The sequence below is a fragment of the Takifugu rubripes genome, chromosome 13, assembly GCF_901000725.2.
Source record: "Takifugu rubripes chromosome 13, fTakRub1.2, whole genome shotgun sequence".
NCBI classification, from domain to species: domain Eukaryota; kingdom Metazoa; phylum Chordata; class Actinopteri; order Tetraodontiformes; family Tetraodontidae; genus Takifugu; species Takifugu rubripes.
In genome coordinates, this window is record NC_042297.1 from 17,457,685 (window position 1) to 17,475,019 (window position 17,335).

At 47.6% G+C, this 17,335-nt stretch overlaps 3 protein-coding genes across 4 annotated transcripts in view; 2 read left to right on the forward strand and 1 right to left on the reverse strand.

Moving 5' to 3' along the window:
* Nucleotides 1-4,920, forward strand: part of ankrd11 (ankyrin repeat domain 11) — a 69,317-nt gene extending 64,397 nt beyond the window's left edge. For both annotated transcript variants that reach the window (XM_011610133.2, XM_011610134.2), the window contains exons 11-14: nucleotides 40-138; nucleotides 269-412; nucleotides 492-584; nucleotides 660-4,920. In XM_011610133.2, coding sequence (XP_011608435.2) covers nucleotides 40-138; nucleotides 269-412; nucleotides 492-584; nucleotides 660-845 — 522 coding nt within the window. In that variant the 3' untranslated portion in view covers nucleotides 846-4,920. The remainder of the gene's footprint in view (nucleotides 1-39; nucleotides 139-268; nucleotides 413-491; nucleotides 585-659) is intronic.
* Nucleotides 4,921-5,595: 675 nt separating this feature from the next.
* slc22a31 (solute carrier family 22 member 31) lies at nucleotides 5,596-12,413 on the forward strand. Its single transcript, XM_011610135.2, has 8 exons — nucleotides 5,596-6,064; nucleotides 7,521-7,624; nucleotides 8,245-8,399; nucleotides 9,425-9,593; nucleotides 9,680-9,931; nucleotides 10,007-10,221; nucleotides 10,304-10,415; nucleotides 10,517-12,413. Exons 1-8 carry the CDS (start codon nucleotides 5,636-5,638, stop codon nucleotides 10,947-10,949), a joined length of 1,869 nt encoding a protein of 622 aa, XP_011608437.1. The 5' UTR covers nucleotides 5,596-5,635; the 3' UTR covers nucleotides 10,950-12,413.
* dpep1 (dipeptidase 1) lies at nucleotides 12,395-17,295 on the reverse strand. Its single transcript, XM_003969925.3, has 11 exons — nucleotides 17,179-17,295; nucleotides 16,747-17,024; nucleotides 16,396-16,522; nucleotides 15,516-15,648; nucleotides 15,273-15,423; nucleotides 14,460-14,529; nucleotides 14,062-14,238; nucleotides 13,451-13,535; nucleotides 13,304-13,379; nucleotides 13,098-13,233; nucleotides 12,395-12,834 (listed from the first exon to the last, which is right to left on the reverse strand). The coding sequence occupies exons 2-11, from the start codon at nucleotides 16,872-16,874 to the stop codon at nucleotides 12,658-12,660; spliced, it is 1,260 nt and encodes a 419-aa protein (XP_003969974.2). The 5' UTR covers nucleotides 16,875-17,024; nucleotides 17,179-17,295; the 3' UTR covers nucleotides 12,395-12,657.
* Between the last annotated feature and the right edge of the window lie 40 nt (nucleotides 17,296-17,335).

Consider the following 17,335-nt stretch of genomic DNA (forward strand, 5'->3'; position numbering starts at 1 on the left):
TATTTTCGCTTGTGTGAAGGAGTACTGTTCTCCCCTCAGATTGCGCCACCTCCATCACTGTCTGAACCACTAAAGGAGCTCTTCAGACAACAGGAGGCAGTGAGAGGGAAGCTCAGGTTACAGCACAGCATAGAACGGGTAAGAATCACCTGTTCCACTCATGTTCAAAGGACGGTCATTTAATACGTTCTAGTTCCCCGTGATAGTAAGACGTGCCAACTTTACTTTTAACTGGTTTCGGGGGCTTGTCTTTTTTTGTGTTTTACAGGAAAAGCTGATTGTTTCGTGTGAACAGGAAGTTTTAAGGGTCCACTGCAGAGCAGCCAGGACAATAGCCAATCAGGCTGTGCCTTTCAGTGCCTGCACCATGTTGTTGGACTCTGAAGTATACAACATGCCATCAGAGAGCCAGGTGAGGAGTCTGTAAGCAATAATCGAACCATTCTGAGTTTTAATCGCCCAAATCAATCTTTTGACTTTTTTTTTCTCAGGGTGACGAAAACAAATCTGTCAGAGATCGCTTCAACGCTCGTCAGTTCATTTCCTGGATCCAGGACGTGGACGATAAATACGACCGCATGAAGGTAAACACCGACGGCACGATCTCTGACACGCGTGCCAGATTCAAAGTGGATTTATGATTGGATCCTTCCTTCCAGACATGTTTGCTGATGCGACAACAGCATGAGGCGGCCGCCCTCAACGCGGTGCAGAGGATGGAATGGCAGTTGAAGGTCCAGGAGCTGGACCCAGGAGTGCATAAATCACTCTGTGTCAACGAAGTGCCCTCCTTCTACGTACCCATGGTCGATGTCAACGATGACTTTGTTCTGCTGCCTGCGTGACACAGCTGAGCTCGGAGAGAGTGCAAACGTTGTCTAAATTACTCCTTGAAAGGACTTTGTTGAACCGAACGAATGGAAAGGGCTAGCAAGTTTGAGCGAGAACTCAAGACGGGAATTCTTTTTTTTTTTTCCTCCAGAAAAAGCGCATTGATGAAAAGAAATCGCTCTTGTTTCCTTTCTGTGAAAAAGGAAGCATGTTTTTACTGGGGGAAAAAGTAATATACAACTTGCACTTTCATTCTCAAAGTTTTTACACTTTTGTTTGGTCGGAGTCCGAGAAGCAGAAGCCGTTTTTGCTTACAGACTCTGACTCTGGGACAAAACTCCTCACTTCCAGCGCAACAGGGGAGAGAGATATATTTTCTGAGTTCATTTTTGGTCCCCGTTTTAATAGACGCACCTCGAATACCACAGGGAAGAGGTAACAGAGGACCTCTCCCAGCAATGTGGTCACTGTCCTGATGGAGGACTGAAGTGAACCTTCCTTTGTAAGTCCCGGGCTCCCGGTGGGCCAGGAGAACTTCCATTGCTGTGATGCAGAGCACATCTGAGCTGTGCTGCGTCCAAGGAACGTCGGCGTGAATGTGCTGCAGCAGAGCTTGGATTGACTGAACAGGAAGCTAGAACCAGCCATGGGTGGCTTTTAGGGGCTATGAGACCATATATCTAGAGGACGCCCTCACAGTAGTGCAATTAGAGCCCGCAGCAGGATGGAGTGCAGCGGAGGGTTACTAATGCGTGTGCACATCAGGGCCCAGTGTCTGAGAGGACGAGACTGAGCGTGCAGCCTCTCAGCCTGGCTAAACAGAAGAGAACAGGCACGGGACTCTGGGGACAGACTGACATGTTCCTCAGCCGCCACGCTTTCTCCAACACAAACACATCAGAGCGCCATAGACTGCAAAAACGTCACGGGACAACCAGAAGAAACAAACACGACGAATGTTGAGATACAAAGAGACTATCGAAAACTTGTGGTTTGGCAGGAGAAGAGAAATATTGTTTTTGTCTATTTCTTTACTTGGGCATTTCATTGTTTCTGAGGAAGTGACTTGAAACACTACAGAGCCAATATTAGTTTAATGGAAAAAAGAAAAACAAAAAAAAAGTTGTATTCCGTAAATTATGTACAGTTTTTATATTCGTTAACCAATGTATTCTTGCTGCCTTCTAGATAATTTATTTTGCCACACATTACTGCACAGTTGTAAATAACTTATGTACTGTAATATCACTCAGTTAAGTGTAAAGAAAAAAACATAAAAGAAATAAAAATTATCTTTTTATGTACAGTTCACACTTGGGCAGCACTTTCCCCCCCCCTCACACCCATGGGCCAAATTGTGTACACGATTCTGTCATTCTTTGAAAGGCTCCAGTGCACAGTTTTCTGATCCCATCTGTAGGTTCAGTCCAGGGTGACATAAGACCAGAATCACCTAAACTCTCAACTAGAAACTAGCGAAAATAACATTTCTGGATTAATTTGGCCTCTCCCAGGCCGTCCATCATATATTCCCTCATATGTAGCAGAATAGATTTATTTAAAAAAAAAAAAAATAGAGGATTATTATTCATTGCTTTACAACACAATTATATCTGAAAAAATTTCAAACCAAGAAAATGCCTTCCAGTAATAAAAAAAAAAAATGTACTCAATGTTGGGCAAAGTCACATAGATATATATGGGTGGGTGAAAGTACGATGTCATTCACGAACAAAAGCATCATATAATTGTGAAATGATTTCAAATTACTTTTGTTTTTGATTTACAATTCTTTGACTGAAATCCTGTCCAATCATCACCTCGGACCATCTGTCCCCGAGTTCAGCCTGTTACCTGAGCGCTGTTCTGACTCTAAGCCGCTAGAGGGCGCCGCTGCATCAAAATCCGCAACCATATTCGGCTTTGCACGAAACCTGGACCTTTAGTCTAGACGGGTATTTTTAAAACAAGAATAAACAAATACTACAGCCTGTAGGAAGTCAAATTGCCCCATATGTCAAACACCTGGATCAGTTTTGAAGTCTGTGGAGCTCTGACAGCTTTTAGAGTCACATCAGCCCATTTGGCTTTGGTTGATTTTTAAACTTTAGGTCGCTTCTTTGTATTTCTCTGTTGTGTGTTGGCATCCGCCATGTCCATATCCTCATGTCCCACGCCCAGGCAAATAGTTAAGAGACTTCAAACTCCTCAGAATGAACCAAAAAAGTGGACATACATTTAAAAAAAAAAAACCATTAGGGGGAAAAAACTGTCCCGTATCCCATTGAAATTTTGATTTGTGACACCTTGTATTGACTCTTTGTGTTTTGTTGGGTTTTGAAGAGCTTTCCTGACCTACCACATGGGCCACCTGTCTGTGTGTGAGCTGCTCATGTATCACGATGGCAATATTGTCCAAAATGTCCTAAGTTATTCACACCACATTGGTCAGCATAGCTGTGTATGGTATGTCTAGTCAAGTGCAATGGTTGTTGCAATTACACTGTGCAGACAAGGTGACTAAATGTGTCGTCCTGGATCCTTTTGACAGATAAACACATCTTGGTTGGTATAGATACACATTTGGACACAAAACAGCCAGAAATCTTGTTTTTAAACCCCTGTTTGTCATGTTTTTCTGTTTTTTATTTTGTGATGGTTTACCGCACCGAGCGGGGGGGTTAAAGGAAGGTGTGGCGTTTGTTTTGTTTTTTTCCCTGTTTTTTCACAGAATCATTGTGTGTTTTTAGCTCAGTGTATGTAGTTTTGAGTGTTGTATTTTATCCTCTGGGTTTTGTGATTTGTTTGGTTTTTTGTTTTTTCATTTCTTGTACAAAGCATAAGCACCAGTGGCATGTCAATCACGCTAATCAAACAGAATGTATCCCGTTACTATGCCTCCCCCCCCAGCCGACCACACCCTCTCACTATTGTTTACAAGACGTCGAGTGTGTTTCCATTTCACATGTCAGATTTTCTTTTTCGGAGCCCGTCTTTGATTTTACTTCTATAATCAGTCATTTGGTTGAATCATAAAGGCTTGAAATGGTGATAAGTCCAAACAACTGACAGGTAGTTTCTCTGGAACACACAATTACAACACACACACACACACACACACACACACCTGTCCTCTGAACCACAGAAGAGCACTTGGCCATAATGATACAAGCGTGATGCCACCTCAGTCAGCAACAAATTACCTCTGCTCTCCTCACATCCGCTCATGTTTGTTTTAGGCTTCTTTTTCGTCTGCTTACCGGATATTTACATTTACATCAACGTTAGTTTTGCATCACGATTTCAAGCCTATTTGTTTGTTTGTTGGGGTTTTATTTGTCTTTTTTTTTTTAATTAAAAAATCCAGACTGTAGCTATTTCTTTGTTCCTTTTTAGAGTGGAGATTTACTAATACGAAGCATGGAGAACTACTCTTTAAATGGTGAGAAAAAACCTATTTATTATCTTTTTTTTTTGTTGTTTTGTTTTTTTCGGACACCTGTGGTATGTTTTCAGTTTGAACTTGGTCTCCGCTGTGTAAATTTTCCTCCGTCTAATGCGTGAAAGAGACATACTGTACATAGCTTTGTAAATAAAACCTCCCAGGACGTTTTGCACCCTCCTCTTTGTACTAGTCTGAAAAATTGCGTAGAATGTGGGGTTCTAACGGCAACGAGCCACGTGCGCTTGCTGCAGGTTATTATGATGTAACAATGTAACATTGTTTTTTTGGGGTTTGTTTTTTTTTTGTTTGTACATTGTAGTTTATTTGTGTACATATTGTTGGAGCAGCTAAGAGGGGGGTAAACGATGGGGGGTGTTGATGCTATTGTCAGTGCTGTAACAGAGATCCAGTACTTTCACCTCTAGCTGTCGTTGAGTTCCTGGAAAAAGTAAAGAAGGAAAGAAAAGAAAAAAACACAAAAAAAATCAAAAAGGCGAGAAAATGAGGACGGTGGGGGGAAAAAAGTCAAACAGAAAAGTAAAAATTCTAAATTGTTATTTTCTACAGTTGCATGTACAGAGAGCGCGAGAACTGCTGTTGTTCCTCAGAGATTATGTTCGTTAATAAAATTTTGAAATATTACAGCCCCTGTCTGCGTCCTGATTCCACCCAGTTAAACTCTAAATGTGTAGTTTCATCTGTTTAAACATCCATAATATCATGATGACGTGAGCCGTTTCCCTCCCAGCAGCTCATTAACAGCAAATAGATGCAGATATTGATGGAAGACGGCGGTGCTGGTTGCCATGGTGAAGGTAGTTGCCCCGGAAACGATGTTTTTTTTAAAAAAAAAACACCTTATCAACGGTCTTCGATCATTCCCATTAAAACATTTGCGTGGCTTTAATAAAAGCTTTATAATGACATAAACATGGGAACAAGCGGAATTCAGCTGTTTAGAAGATGTTTTTATTATTAAATTAAAACGATCCTTATTTTTCTCGGGCAGAGGAGACGTGTTTTATTGAGTGTGAATGCATTTCTCTAAAGTGGTCAAACCAAACGTGTCAATACTTGAGCGGGGTTTTGATCAGTAGTTGTATAAAATAGATAAAGGAAGATGACGTTTCTTAAAAAGTTTGATAGTGGCAACGTTACGGTAATGTCGGGGTCAGAGGTGAGTCCGATCACGTGACTGCGCGTCTCACCGCGTTCCTCCTCCCCCTCCTCCCTGTCCTCCCCCTTCCCCCCCTTCCCCTGTCCTCCTCCTCCCCCCCCTACTCGCCCCCCCCCCCGTCTTCAGAGTTCTCCCCCGCAGTTGCGCCTCGCCCGGCTGCTCAGTCGCGCGCTCTCTGCGCAATGGTCGCGCCACCGTCGCCGGGCTCTCGCCTCCAACACATGGACTATGACGCCAAGATTCTGCCCCGCACCGGCGGCTACGGACGGTACAACCGACTGGTGGTGGTCTGCAGCTGGTTTCCCACCTTCGCGGTCACGCTGAACCTGATCAGCGACGTGTTTTACACCCGGATCCCGGACTCGTACCACTGCCAGCCGGACCCGCGGCTGCTGCCCTCCGCCCTCCTCCTGAGCAACGTGACCAGCCAGAGGTACCTCAACCTCACCATCCCCTGGGTGAACGGCACCGGCCTCAGCCACTGCCAGCTCTTTAAGTATCCCTCCAACGTCTCGGACTTCACGGGAAACGTGCCCAAGGAGAAGGTGTCGTGCACCAAAGGCTGGGTGTTCGCGCACGAAGCGGGGCTGCAGAGCAACTTTGTCACGGAGGTAAGAACGGGCGCGTTTCGCTAAATTTGGAGGGTTGACTGGTGAGGGTGGCTCTGGGGAACCGTGTTGCCTCCACCATGGGGCTTCGGGCTCCACTGTTGGCCATCGTGGAGCTTCTGAACGTGTCCAGCAGCGGCTCCCTGCAGCTAGAGTCGCGTTCAGATCTATATTGGTGGAGGCAGCAGGTTCAGGTTGTGGCTCGGCCCTGACTCTCCTGGGGTCATAAACGCCAAATCCAGCAGCAAAACGTTCACAATTAGTCTGGAGTAAAGGGGGAAGCCTCGGGCTGGTGATGCGTGACCGCCGGGTTGCGTAAATAATCAGCTTCCCTTTGTTTTTCAGAGCATTCGGTCAATGTAATGATTTGTTCTCGCTTTGCAAACATGACCCCAGCAGATATACGTGTCACCCTGCCTCTGAGGGGGTCTCACCGGCTCCGGTTCAGACCTGGAGCCGAGGCAGAGCCCAGCTCTCTTCCCTCTCTTGTGTTTGGCCACTGAGGCCTCCGAGTTTCTTCCTCAGACCCTGCACACCTCCTCTGTCTTCAGCATCATTCTCAGCAACCCAATAACCTTTGACCCCCCCTCCCCCTTAAAAAATTCAACAGCACAAAACCGCTGATTCGGCTGAATAACCACCTCCATATTGAGAGGTTATTTTATATGTAAATCACATTTAAGAAGCAGAACTTTTAGTACCAGGATCACCATCCTTGATACTGGCAGAGCGCTGCTGGTCCAGGCTGCTTTGAGAACCACTTTGTTCTAATAAAATTAAGGCGTCAGCAGACAAGGACATTGGATCCAACATGTTCTGCATTCCTGCTTGGTCACAACCCTCCGTCTGTGTCGGGACTGTTAGCCTGTTAGCCTCCACATGCTGCATAAACGGGAAGAATGCAGCCGGCTCGTTGCAGTTTGACCCCTCTGACACCAACAATGCTAATGTCTGATTGTACAAATCAAAGTAACATCTCAGTTTGTGGCCTTCAGAGATGATGGGATGGAAAAGTTTGGGAAATATCTGTGCTCAAATCAGCAATGAAGCGATCCGGCTTCCTGTCTTTGACCTGAATTTGATTTTAAATGATTGAACCTCAAGTATGTCGTCAAACGATTCGACGATTCGTCAAAAATGTCAAAATCAGCCAGATAACCGTGGTGTAGTTTTTTGTTAGCATGCTAACAGGCTAACTCTGACTCAGATTGAAATGTCAGTCATTTTGGACACAAGTTGCGAGATTTGCTTTTTTTTTTTTAACAAAATAGACATTGAATCTTTAGTGGTTCTTATCTCATTACTTAATTTCTGCCTAAACTGATGAAGAACGGTGTTTTGTGCTCTAGTGGAGGACGTAATTAATAGGTGAGCACTTATGAGTGAAACCACCAGATGGAAAAGATGCCAACTCCTCACTGTTTTAGTTTTCTAGTGGATCCTTTGTTTTCCATTGTAGTGGAACCTGGTCTGCAACGACTACTGGAAAATCCCTTTGCAGCACATCTGCTTCATGTCAGGGTGGATTATGGGATACATTCTTCTTGGAACATTATCTGACTGGTGAGTATTAATCTCAGTTTGTGTAAAATGTTGTGATGATTTTGTACAGAACGCGATGTGACTTTCGACAGATTCCTGGAAACTAAGTTCATTTTATCCAGTTTGTGCGCGGCGGTCACATGACGGCAGGTTTCTATGGTGCCGGGGGACTAATTCACCTGTTGGTCACCATGTTTTTCCCAGCAAAAGCAGGTCGCCAATCGCAGGGCGATGCTGTACAAAACTGTTGTATCGAAGGAAGAGTTAATTCCATTTGCTGCTCAGATTATATCCCAACAACTAGATTAGTCAACGGCATAATTGGCCTTTTATTAAATTTTCGAATGATGTCACTCTGGTCTTCTGAAGAGTAATGTTGTTGATTATAATCTTGAGATAAACCAACCTTTCCCTCAGACATCTCAGGGAGTTCAAACCCTTTAGAATGTTACATCACTCAGTTAAAAGTGGTTTAAGATAAGTTTGTTAAACTAGATGGTGAGATAACCGCTCAGCCAATGAGCCGTAGCCTCCTTTGGTTTAGATAAGTGTCCTCATGCTGGAACAGGATGCTCCGTAAATTCACGCAGTTTCAGATCTAACCTCCCAGGCTGTGTGTGTGTGTGTGTGTGTGTTTTCAGGTTGGGCCGTCGACACTGCTTCCTCATGTCCACCAGCCTGTCCTGTCTGCTGGGGGTGGCTGTGTGTCTGTCCAACAGCGCGGTCATATTCCTGCTGCTGCGTCTCCTCCAGGGCTCCACGCTGGCGGGGGTGTTTGTGTCCTCCTACATTACGCGTGAGTCCCCCCCCCCCCCCCACAAACGGCTGCATCAGTAATCCGGTTCCGGGTCGGTGACATCACGTGTCGCCACAACAGGTCTCACACAAATGTTAATGTGCACATCGTCTTTTCCGTCACATTTTGGCTGGATTGCGTAAGAAGCATCATGACCGATCATGTGACATCAGAGCACCGCGCGTCTCCCGATGAGGATAATCTATTTACATTAGCTCATCGCTGGACACGCGTGTTCGGTCGTGAATCGGGAATGTCGGGACGTGTCCTGGTATCGGACGATTTCCCGCCTCCGTGAATAAATGACGTTAAACAAAGAGCTGCAGCTGCTATCGACCTCGCGAGGGGACATGAGCTCGTGTTGCTACTGCGAGGACGTTGGCGAGGAGCCGTTTGTCCTGGGGACGGATCGTCGAGGCTGCTCGCTCTCCGTCACCGCGCCCTGTTCCTGAGTGGCAGCGGGCAGCTGCTCGCCTCTCTTGACCCCCCAGCTGTCCTCCCTGTCTCCCTCTTCCACACGGGGAGTCGATGGCGTTCCTCGGAATCCTGATAAAGACGAACGGAGCGACGTAGGAATGCGACTGCGTCAGAGTTTGTAGATGTTATTTGACCCTGGGAGGAGGCGGCGGCGGCACCGAGGGTTACCGTGTTCTAAAACACGCACGCACGTGCACATACGCCCGCATTCCTGCGAGGTCAGGAGGCCCGACGAGCCTCATTTTAGATTCAGCAGATGTTGGGCCGGGCCGGGAGGCCCCCCCCCGCCAGAAACGTTCCACATCCACGTTCTCCTCCGAAGAGAGAGGGGAACAATAGCAGGAAGCGAGCTCCGCATTGTCCCCGGTCCGGTCCAACCGGGAGGCAGAACGGGCATCGGAGCGCCGCAGGAAGCAGGTCAAAGTTCAGCTCCGTTCCACACGCTCGTAAACAGCTCGGCTTCGCTTCCTGAGGCCTCTCCTTTCTCCTGTTTGTTGTCCAGTATGAAGCCTTAGCGATCCTTTGATGTGTCTCTCCCCCCCCCTCAGGACTGGAGCTGTGTGACCCCCTCCATCGCCTCATGGCCTCTATGGTGGGGGGTTTCTTCAGCATCTTTGCGGAGGTGTGTCTACCAGGCGTGGCTGCCCTGTGTCGGGACTGGCCGGTCCTCCAGGCCGTGGCCACGCTGCCTCTGCTCCAGCTGCTCTCCTGCTGGTGGTGAGTGCCCTTGATGTCACCCTCCCTGTCTTCAAAGGACCTGCAGCTCTTTGAAGTCTGCGCCGACGCACGTTTCTCCTCCCCAGCTGCGCGTCGATGTTCCCCGAGTCTCCTCGCTGGCTGCTGGCCACCAACCAGATGTCTCTGGCCAAGAGGAGCCTGCAGGACGTCACCGTCCGGAACGGCGTGTGCCTGCAGGATGACATGTACCCCGGGGAGACCCTGCTCGCGCAGATCGACTCGGCGCCTGAGGAACGCCAGCCCAAGTTCTTCACGGTCCTGGAGCTCCGGCGGACTCGCGTCATCTGGAAGAACTGCCTGATCCTCAGCTTCACGCTGTGAGTGTTTTTCCCGACAGGTCGGAAGCTGAAGGCGCTTCCCCGCGAGTGACCACCTGACTCTCCCCCCTCCAGCTTCATCGGGACGGGGATCCAGTACTGCTTCACCAGGAACCTGCACACCTACTCCACCAACTTCTACTTCGCCTACTTCGTGCGGGTGATCACGGGAGCGCTGGCCTGCGTCTTCATCTGCTTGTCGGTCAACCGCTACGGCCGGCGCGGGATGCTGCTGCTGTCGGCCATCGTCACCGGCCTGTCCTCGCTGCTGCTGCTGGCCCTCACTCAGTGTACGTCGCGTCCCGTCCGGGCTCCTCGCGCGCGGAAGCGGGCCCGAGTTTGTAACCTGTTGTGCCTGTTTGTGCGTGACAGACCTGTACGGCGCGATGGTCCTGGTGCTCTCCGTGGTGGGTCTGCTCTTCTCCCAGGCTCTCGCCATGCTCAGCGTGTTCTTCGCCAGTGAGGTGATGCCCACGGTGCTTCGGTTAGTCTCTTTATAATTTCATCGTTGTCTCATCGAATAGATCAGACTGTTCACTCTGACCCCTCTCTACTGCCCCCCCCTTCCCCTCCCCCCCCGGGCAGCGGCGGGTGCCTCGGCCTGGTGCTGGCCGCGGGCTGCGTCGGCATGGCGGCTTCCTCCCTGATGGAGCTCCAGAACAACAGCGGCTACTTCCTCCACCAGGTCATCTTCGCCTCCTTCGCCGTGCTCTCCGTGCTCTGCATCCTGCTGCTCCCCGAGAGCAAACGCAAGTCGCTCCCGGACTCCGTCGCCGAGGGCGAGAACCAGCGCCGGCCCCCTCTTTTCTCCGCCCGCCCCCACAGGGACAGCCTGCCGCTGCTGTACACCACCACGCCTCTGTCGGAGTACAACCCCGATAACTACTCGCGGTTGGTGTCGGCCACCAAGAAGATGCTGAGCAAAGAGACTCTTCCCTACAGGATCGCAGTCCCGGCTCAGCCGCCTCTGCTGCCCGGGACCGACGCACAGGAACACGAGAGAGAGGAAATGGCCTGAAGCCTCTCCACGGGCTCGGATCACCCCTCCATCCTCAGGGCTCACCTCAACCGTCATCCTCATTAATTTAATAGTTCAGCGGGACTATTTTTTTGTTGTTAATTTCTCTCTGCGTGCTAATTTCCTTCCTAACGGCGAGGGGGCGAGCGCTGCGGGTCATGTGAGCAGCAGCACTTTCTGCGTTCTATTAGTGACCCACGCACTTCTCATTAAATCTTCCCCTCTGATTCACCGGCAGCTTCTCAGCGCTGAGGACATCCCAGAGCAGCAACACGCCCCAGGGCGCTTTTTCCCCCCGTTGTTGTTATACCTGTGGTGCACAGCAGAGGGCGCCCAAGGCCGCGCTGCCCGGTGAAAATGACGACGGACGTTCCCCCATAATTATGCTGCCAGCTCAAACATTTGAACTCAGGAGGATGAACGCGCACCTGGAACGTTACTGAGATGTGCAGCATGACCACGTGCAATATCCAGAATGCAGAAGCTGCATTGATGCCACTGAGACGTTGTATAATGTAACTGTTGATGTTTAGGGACCGAGCACCGACTAATGCTATTGGAAATCAAATGTTTGTTATTTTCACCAAATAAATTCAAAGCTAGTCAATTAGGGTGTTGGGAAAAATCCAAATAAAGAGATTATAGTAACCGTGTGCCTTAGATAGCTTTGCACTCCGTTTATAATAGACGATTTAAAAATGCAAAACCCATTTTTTTATTTGAAAAGGGTGAGGGGCGTTGTGGATTTTTTTTTCTGAATGAATTTGGTTTAATTAATTTTTTGTGAGTGTTGTGAGAATAGAATTTTTCCCTTTCTTACTCTTATGCTTCGTCTCAAAGGTTCTTGGCTGTGATTGGTTTGGCCTTCAGCTGAGCTTTTGTGCTGTAGTCGTTCCATGTTTTCAAAGCAAAAAAGGATTTTGTCGGTTTGAAGGTCCCAGATTTTACATGTCGAAATTTAAAGCTGCTCGCTCACTGCTATGAAGTAAAAGCCTCAAATAGTATCGCGTGAATTAGTAATCTAAGTAATTGACCCCTAAAGAAAACGTCTGCGGCGATATCGGAGACTGCTGTGACTGGCCACCAGATGGCGCGCTTTTCCACGCGATCCGGTCATGACCTGTCCTACTTCCTGGGAAAATGTCAGTGCACTAATGTTGGGGAACACGCGAGTCTTCACTTTTGTGCAAATTTGTTTGCATGTTGAAATCTGGAGCCCCTTCAAGGCATTTTTAATGGACAGAAACAGCAGTGGGAGGAATTCCATCCTGAATGTCACTGCAATGGTAACGTTGCAATAGAAAAATGAAAATGAGCCTGTCAAATATGTTTTATTAGACCGTCCTGCACTGATAAACAGCCCATCAATGCAACAAAGGCCTAGACGGGGGACGAGAGGCAGTTCTTCATTTCCGTTGTGAGGTTCTTGTTGAATCCCACTTATGAAATGATAAAAAAAAAAAATTCTAATTTCAAACACTTTCTCTCCACGGTGCTCAGCTGGATTTCTGAAAATGCAGTTTGAAAGCTTCGATTTCTGCTGTCACTCAGTATTTCACTGTCAAGTGTAATAAAATAATGGTGGAAAACGATGTAGGCCTGACTTATTACAATTAAATAATTAACATTTGAACACCCGGTAGCATCTGGAGGTCTTAATATTGACCACAGTTGGTAAAACACGTCTGTAGATAGTTTAATTAGGATTCTAAAGAGCCAGAATTTCCGTCAGGACGGCCAGTGAGAGCAGGAGAGCTGCCGCTCCGAAGGAATGGGATGTCCCGGCGTTGGGGTACCCGTAGCTGGTCCTGCAGGGGTTTTGCACATCGTCGTAGGGAATCGGGACATCGTCTGGTTTAGTGCTGTTCACCTTTGAATCGCGGACCTGATGGAGAGAAAAGAGATTGTTCACTCGATGCGACTTCTTCTGAAACTGTTCACCCTCACACACCATCGGAGCTGTTTTATTGGACCTTTCGTGTCCAACAGGAGGTGACCAGTCAAAACAGGACATGTGACCGGTCCAGGGCCTCGGTACGGCCCCGGGGTGAGTCCCTTTGTAACATTAGCATTCCACACTGTGTGTCCTCACTATCTATCTATTGAAGCTCTATCATCACTCATTTTGGTGTCTCGTCCGCTCCTCACCGCCTCAGTCTGTTTCAGGACACGGAGGAGGTTGTTTCCCAGCGCCGCTTTCACTTCCACATCAGTCCATCCTCTCCTCAGCAGCTCAGCCACCAGTTTGGGCACCTTGGACACGTCCTCCAGACCCTCAGGAAGTCTGGCAAAAGCACCCTTAGCTTCTGGAACTTATTTATAAGCCTCCTTTATGCTCAATCTTCCACACTCACCTGGTGACGCCGTCATAATCTCCACCAAAACCGAGGATTTCCACTCCAGCCACCTTCTTGATGTAATCGAAGTGATCTGAGAGGAGAGCAGTGATGGAGAGGAGGACCCAGGAAAGAGGGACGGATGTTCCGGTTGATGCTGCTCACCTGCAACGTCTGAGAGTGTGGCCGTCTGCCTGCAGGTCACGTAGTCGTTGTAGAAGTTGACCATGACGATTCCTTTTTTTTCTTTCTGCAGAGATGGACAGAAGAGGAGACGCTTACTGACCTAGAAACTCTAATGTATGGGATGGAGCAAGATCTGTCACTTCTGCTCTGTCAGGCAGGGGAACCTATAGCGAGCCCAAGCGGAGCAGGGAAAAAGGACAGAACTGAGAAATAAAGAGCCCGAGCAAGGTGACGATGACCGCGGCTCTTTTGTCCACGTGTTATTTCTTCTACTTTGATGACTCGGCTGTTTGGATGGAACTGGCATTTATCAGCAGCACTGGGAGCGAGTTAATCAATGACACTGATGATTGTTTTCTCGTCGTAAAAGACCATTGCAGAGGTGTATAATGTAAGATAAGACAAAGGCCTGTTTTTCTTACACAATTAGAATATTTAACTGCATACCTTTATTGTGCTGTGGAGGACCTTAAACTGTCGGGTCACTGAACTGGAGAAGTTTTTAGAAGCCACGAACGATCGGTAGTGAGGACGATAAAGTTCATCATCGCCCTTGACAACAGGGGACTGTTTGCTGAAGGCCAACTCACCACTCTCAGCAGAACCTCATCGGGGACGTTTCTGCTGTGCTTGCACAGGCTGTAGGCTGATGAATGGCTGAATATGACTGGAGCTTCAGACATGTCCAGCACCTGGTTCATCACTCGCACGGTGACGTGGGCCAAGTCGATCAGCATCCCCAAACGGTTCATTTCCATGATCAGTTGCTGTCACAACAATTAACGTACATGATTAACGTATACATTCCCCCTTATCTTCTATTGCTAGGAAACAATTGTCAAGAGGGTGTTTCAACAGAGATTGCGTAATATTTTCCTGTTCCTGTCATAAACATGAAACAAATAAAATATATAGGTAGTTAACACATTTAAGAGATTATCCGTCACTTATTACAGATTAAACATTGACAAATATAGTGGCTGCACACCTTTCCAAATGGAGACAGACCGTCGTGTTCTGATGGGTCTGATCCTTGGTCAACGCGCCAGTTATCAGCCCTGACAACAGGAAAATAAAGCTACCATGAAAAATCTCAGAATTCAGATCTGTGACAGGAGGAAACCTCAGGGAGAAGTGAAAAAATACAATGTGATGCTTTAAAACACACATTTTCTGAGGGATTTGACACATTTCCACAAGTAAAAGAGACCAAGCCATTTTCTTTTTAGGCAGTAAAATTCCTCATTCTCAGAAGTGCTTCCTTAAGAGAGAGAGAAGCGGAGCTGCAGAAATCCCCTGAAGTTCCTACAGCATATTCTAACACTGAAATACAAGATGTGCAATCTGCTCTTAATTAGTCTTCTGTTGCCAACTGATGACATGAACCATCTAAAAGAGCCCAGCAAATGGAGCCAGACTGACTCCCAATTCTTAACATCCTCCATCCTCTCAATCAGACTGAACCACTACATTATTATATTGTTAGCATAAACCACACCAACATATACTTACATCTGATACAGTTACAATTAATGGCACCAAATCCCACAAGAATAAAAATTTTAATAAATAAACTCCCCTCCATCAAAACCCTAATTAGTATCTCCTGCCTGGAACCATAGAAGGCTGTCCAAGCCCCTGGGGGAGGCTTTTACCAGAACACCATGAGTCCAAAAGTTACAAAACAGTTATTTTCTTCTGGGTTTGTTGGCTAACACCGTTCTGTGTCTCCCTTTCTGAAACATTTATTCAACGGTTGGCACTCCGTGAGCGTGGGACAGAGGTGTGTGTTGGCGCTCACCAGGGAGTGTTGCAGGAGTGTGTGAGCGTGAGGTAGCGGACCCCCAACTGGTACATGGTGCGCAGGGTTCCCAGACTGCTGTCGAGGGAGTGGCCCCCCTCCACGCCAATCAGACTGGCTGTCTTGTTCATGCTGAAGGCCTTCAGGATGTCTGTGGAGATGGTGTGTGTGTGTGAGTGTGTGTGAGTGGGGGGGGTCAAGGAAGCGGAGGCAGGTCGAGATGATGCAGGAGAGCGATTCTACCGTCGCTGCTGCTGGCAAACATGAAGACTTCTGGGTATTTCTGGCACATCCTGTGAACCACGTCTATCTGCTCCAGCGTTTGTCGCACAGCGTCTTTGTACTGGGTGTCGCAGGGAACATAAGCTGACCAGAACTGGGGAAGAGATGATGGATGAGTTGGCAGCACGTGGCCTTAAAACTGAAACTCCAGAGATACTTTGTTGACATCCAAGCTCACAAACACATCTACGTGGGACTGCTTTGTCTAGATAAGCATTAACACAACCTCGTTGTTTAGCTCGATTCAAACCAGAAAATGAAAACGAGAAAATGATTTGTTCTTCTGTGACACTGATATTAAATATAGAAAGGGTCATTTGTTCCTGTGGGGACAGCAGGAAGATATTTACAGACTAAAATCTGCTGGTGCTGAATAAAAAAACCATCTGCACCAATAAATCCTTGTGCTTGAAATCCTGAGAACAGAATTTCCAGATAAACTCTTCTGCTTTACTGGCAGCCATTAAAGATTTTAGGAAACTCCCCTTCTAATGGGATCAGGAGGCTTTATTTTGTTCCCCCGGGTGATTTGAATTACTGCCCCTAGAGGCTGCCAAATCTCACTCCTACAGGCTGAAGTCCATTTTTCTTCTGAGTCATTTTGGCCTCCAGCCTGTCTCACTGTTGAAATGAGGGTTGAAATGAGGATTTAAAGTCACATCACAGGTGAAAATGACCAAGATGAGGAGTCGCAGGCCATGAAATGTTCCTAAAGCTCCTCGCTGACAACAACGTTTTAAATAAAGGGGCAGTGTTGGCTTCAGTGTTATAGGCTGCAACACTCAAAAGTCCGACGTTGGTGGATCAAAGCCCTGCTTCCCATTTGAGACGAGCGCCCTACCTGAGCTCCCAGTCGCCCTTCCTTGACCTTGGGGATGTTGGTGTGTGTGGTCTCCAGCGTGTTAAGATCCACCTTGTTGAGCTCATTGTTGAATTGCTTCCGAAGTTGCCAGGGCAGGTCGTTGTGGCTGAAAGAGCAGAACAGATCCACGGAGGACGGATGAAGAATGGAGATGTTATAACACATGGATGATGTTCTTCCTATTACATCATTGGTGGTGATAAATCTTTTGACACCAAGAATCAGCCAGAACAACAGAAAAGGTTCCAGTTTTTTACGCCCTCGACTAACTGCTGTGGAGGGTCTGATCTCTCAGTGATGTCCATGTTTGAAGCAGATGTTTCCACTCACCCGTCGATGAGGGGCGTCTCCGCCATCAGCTTCAGCGCTCTGTCCATGTTGGCATCCTGAGCACTGGTGGTGGAGCAGAAACTGGCCAACAGTGCCAGGAACAGGGGGGCGATCATCTCAGGTGTCATTCCTGACCTCTAATTTCCCACCTCTTAAACTTCTGAGCAATCCAGGTCCTGCAGCAGGGGCGATCGCCGGTGGTGTCCCAAAGTTTGGATCAGTGTTTGTGCACAGATTTTCTGCTCTCTCGGTTCCTCCTGTTCTCGCTCCTCCCCTCTCTTCAGCATAATTATAGAGTCAGCAGCCATAAAAGAGGCACAACGGTAGCATTAGCATTTTGACGGCAATCACAGATGTGAGTTAATGAATAATCCTGCCTCAACGAGTCAACAAATTTGGTTCATTTCTTTAGAAAAGTGTGAGCACTTTTACCATTGAGCCCCTGTTTTGATTTTCTGAGCTGGTGTCAGTGAGCGATGAAGAGCGACTCCGTCGTGGTTCAAGCTGCAGTGGTCTGAGACCCTGCTGGTTCTACACAACCGACAGTTAAGCATTAACATGAATATTAGTTATTAAGTCCAGCTTTTTG

Excerpts from the sequence above, each read along its gene's own strand:
- slc22a31 (XM_011610135.2), top strand. The coding sequence starts at position 5,636 with ATGGTCGCGCCACCGTCGCCGGGCTCTCGCCTCCAACACATGGACTAT. Across the intron at positions 7,625-8,244 it reads CTTGGAACATTATCTGACTG|GTTGGGCCGTCGACACTGCT; the intron begins GTGAGTATTAAT and ends GTGTGTTTTCAG. Across the intron at positions 10,222-10,303 it reads GCTGCTGGCCCTCACTCAGT|ACCTGTACGGCGCGATGGTC; the intron begins GTACGTCGCGTC and ends TGTGCGTGACAG.
- dpep1 (XM_003969925.3), bottom strand. The coding sequence starts at position 16,874 with ATGACACCTGAGATGATCGCCCCCCTGTTCCTGGCACTGTTGGCCAGT. Across the intron at positions 13,536-14,061 it reads ATGAGGTTCTGCTGAGAGTG|AAAGAAAAAAAAGGAATCGT; the intron begins GTGAGTTGGCCT and ends CCATCTCTGCAG. Across the intron at positions 13,234-13,303 it reads GATTATGACGGCGTCACCAG|ACTTCCTGAGGGTCTGGAGG; the intron begins GTGAGTGTGGAA and ends TGCTTTTGCCAG.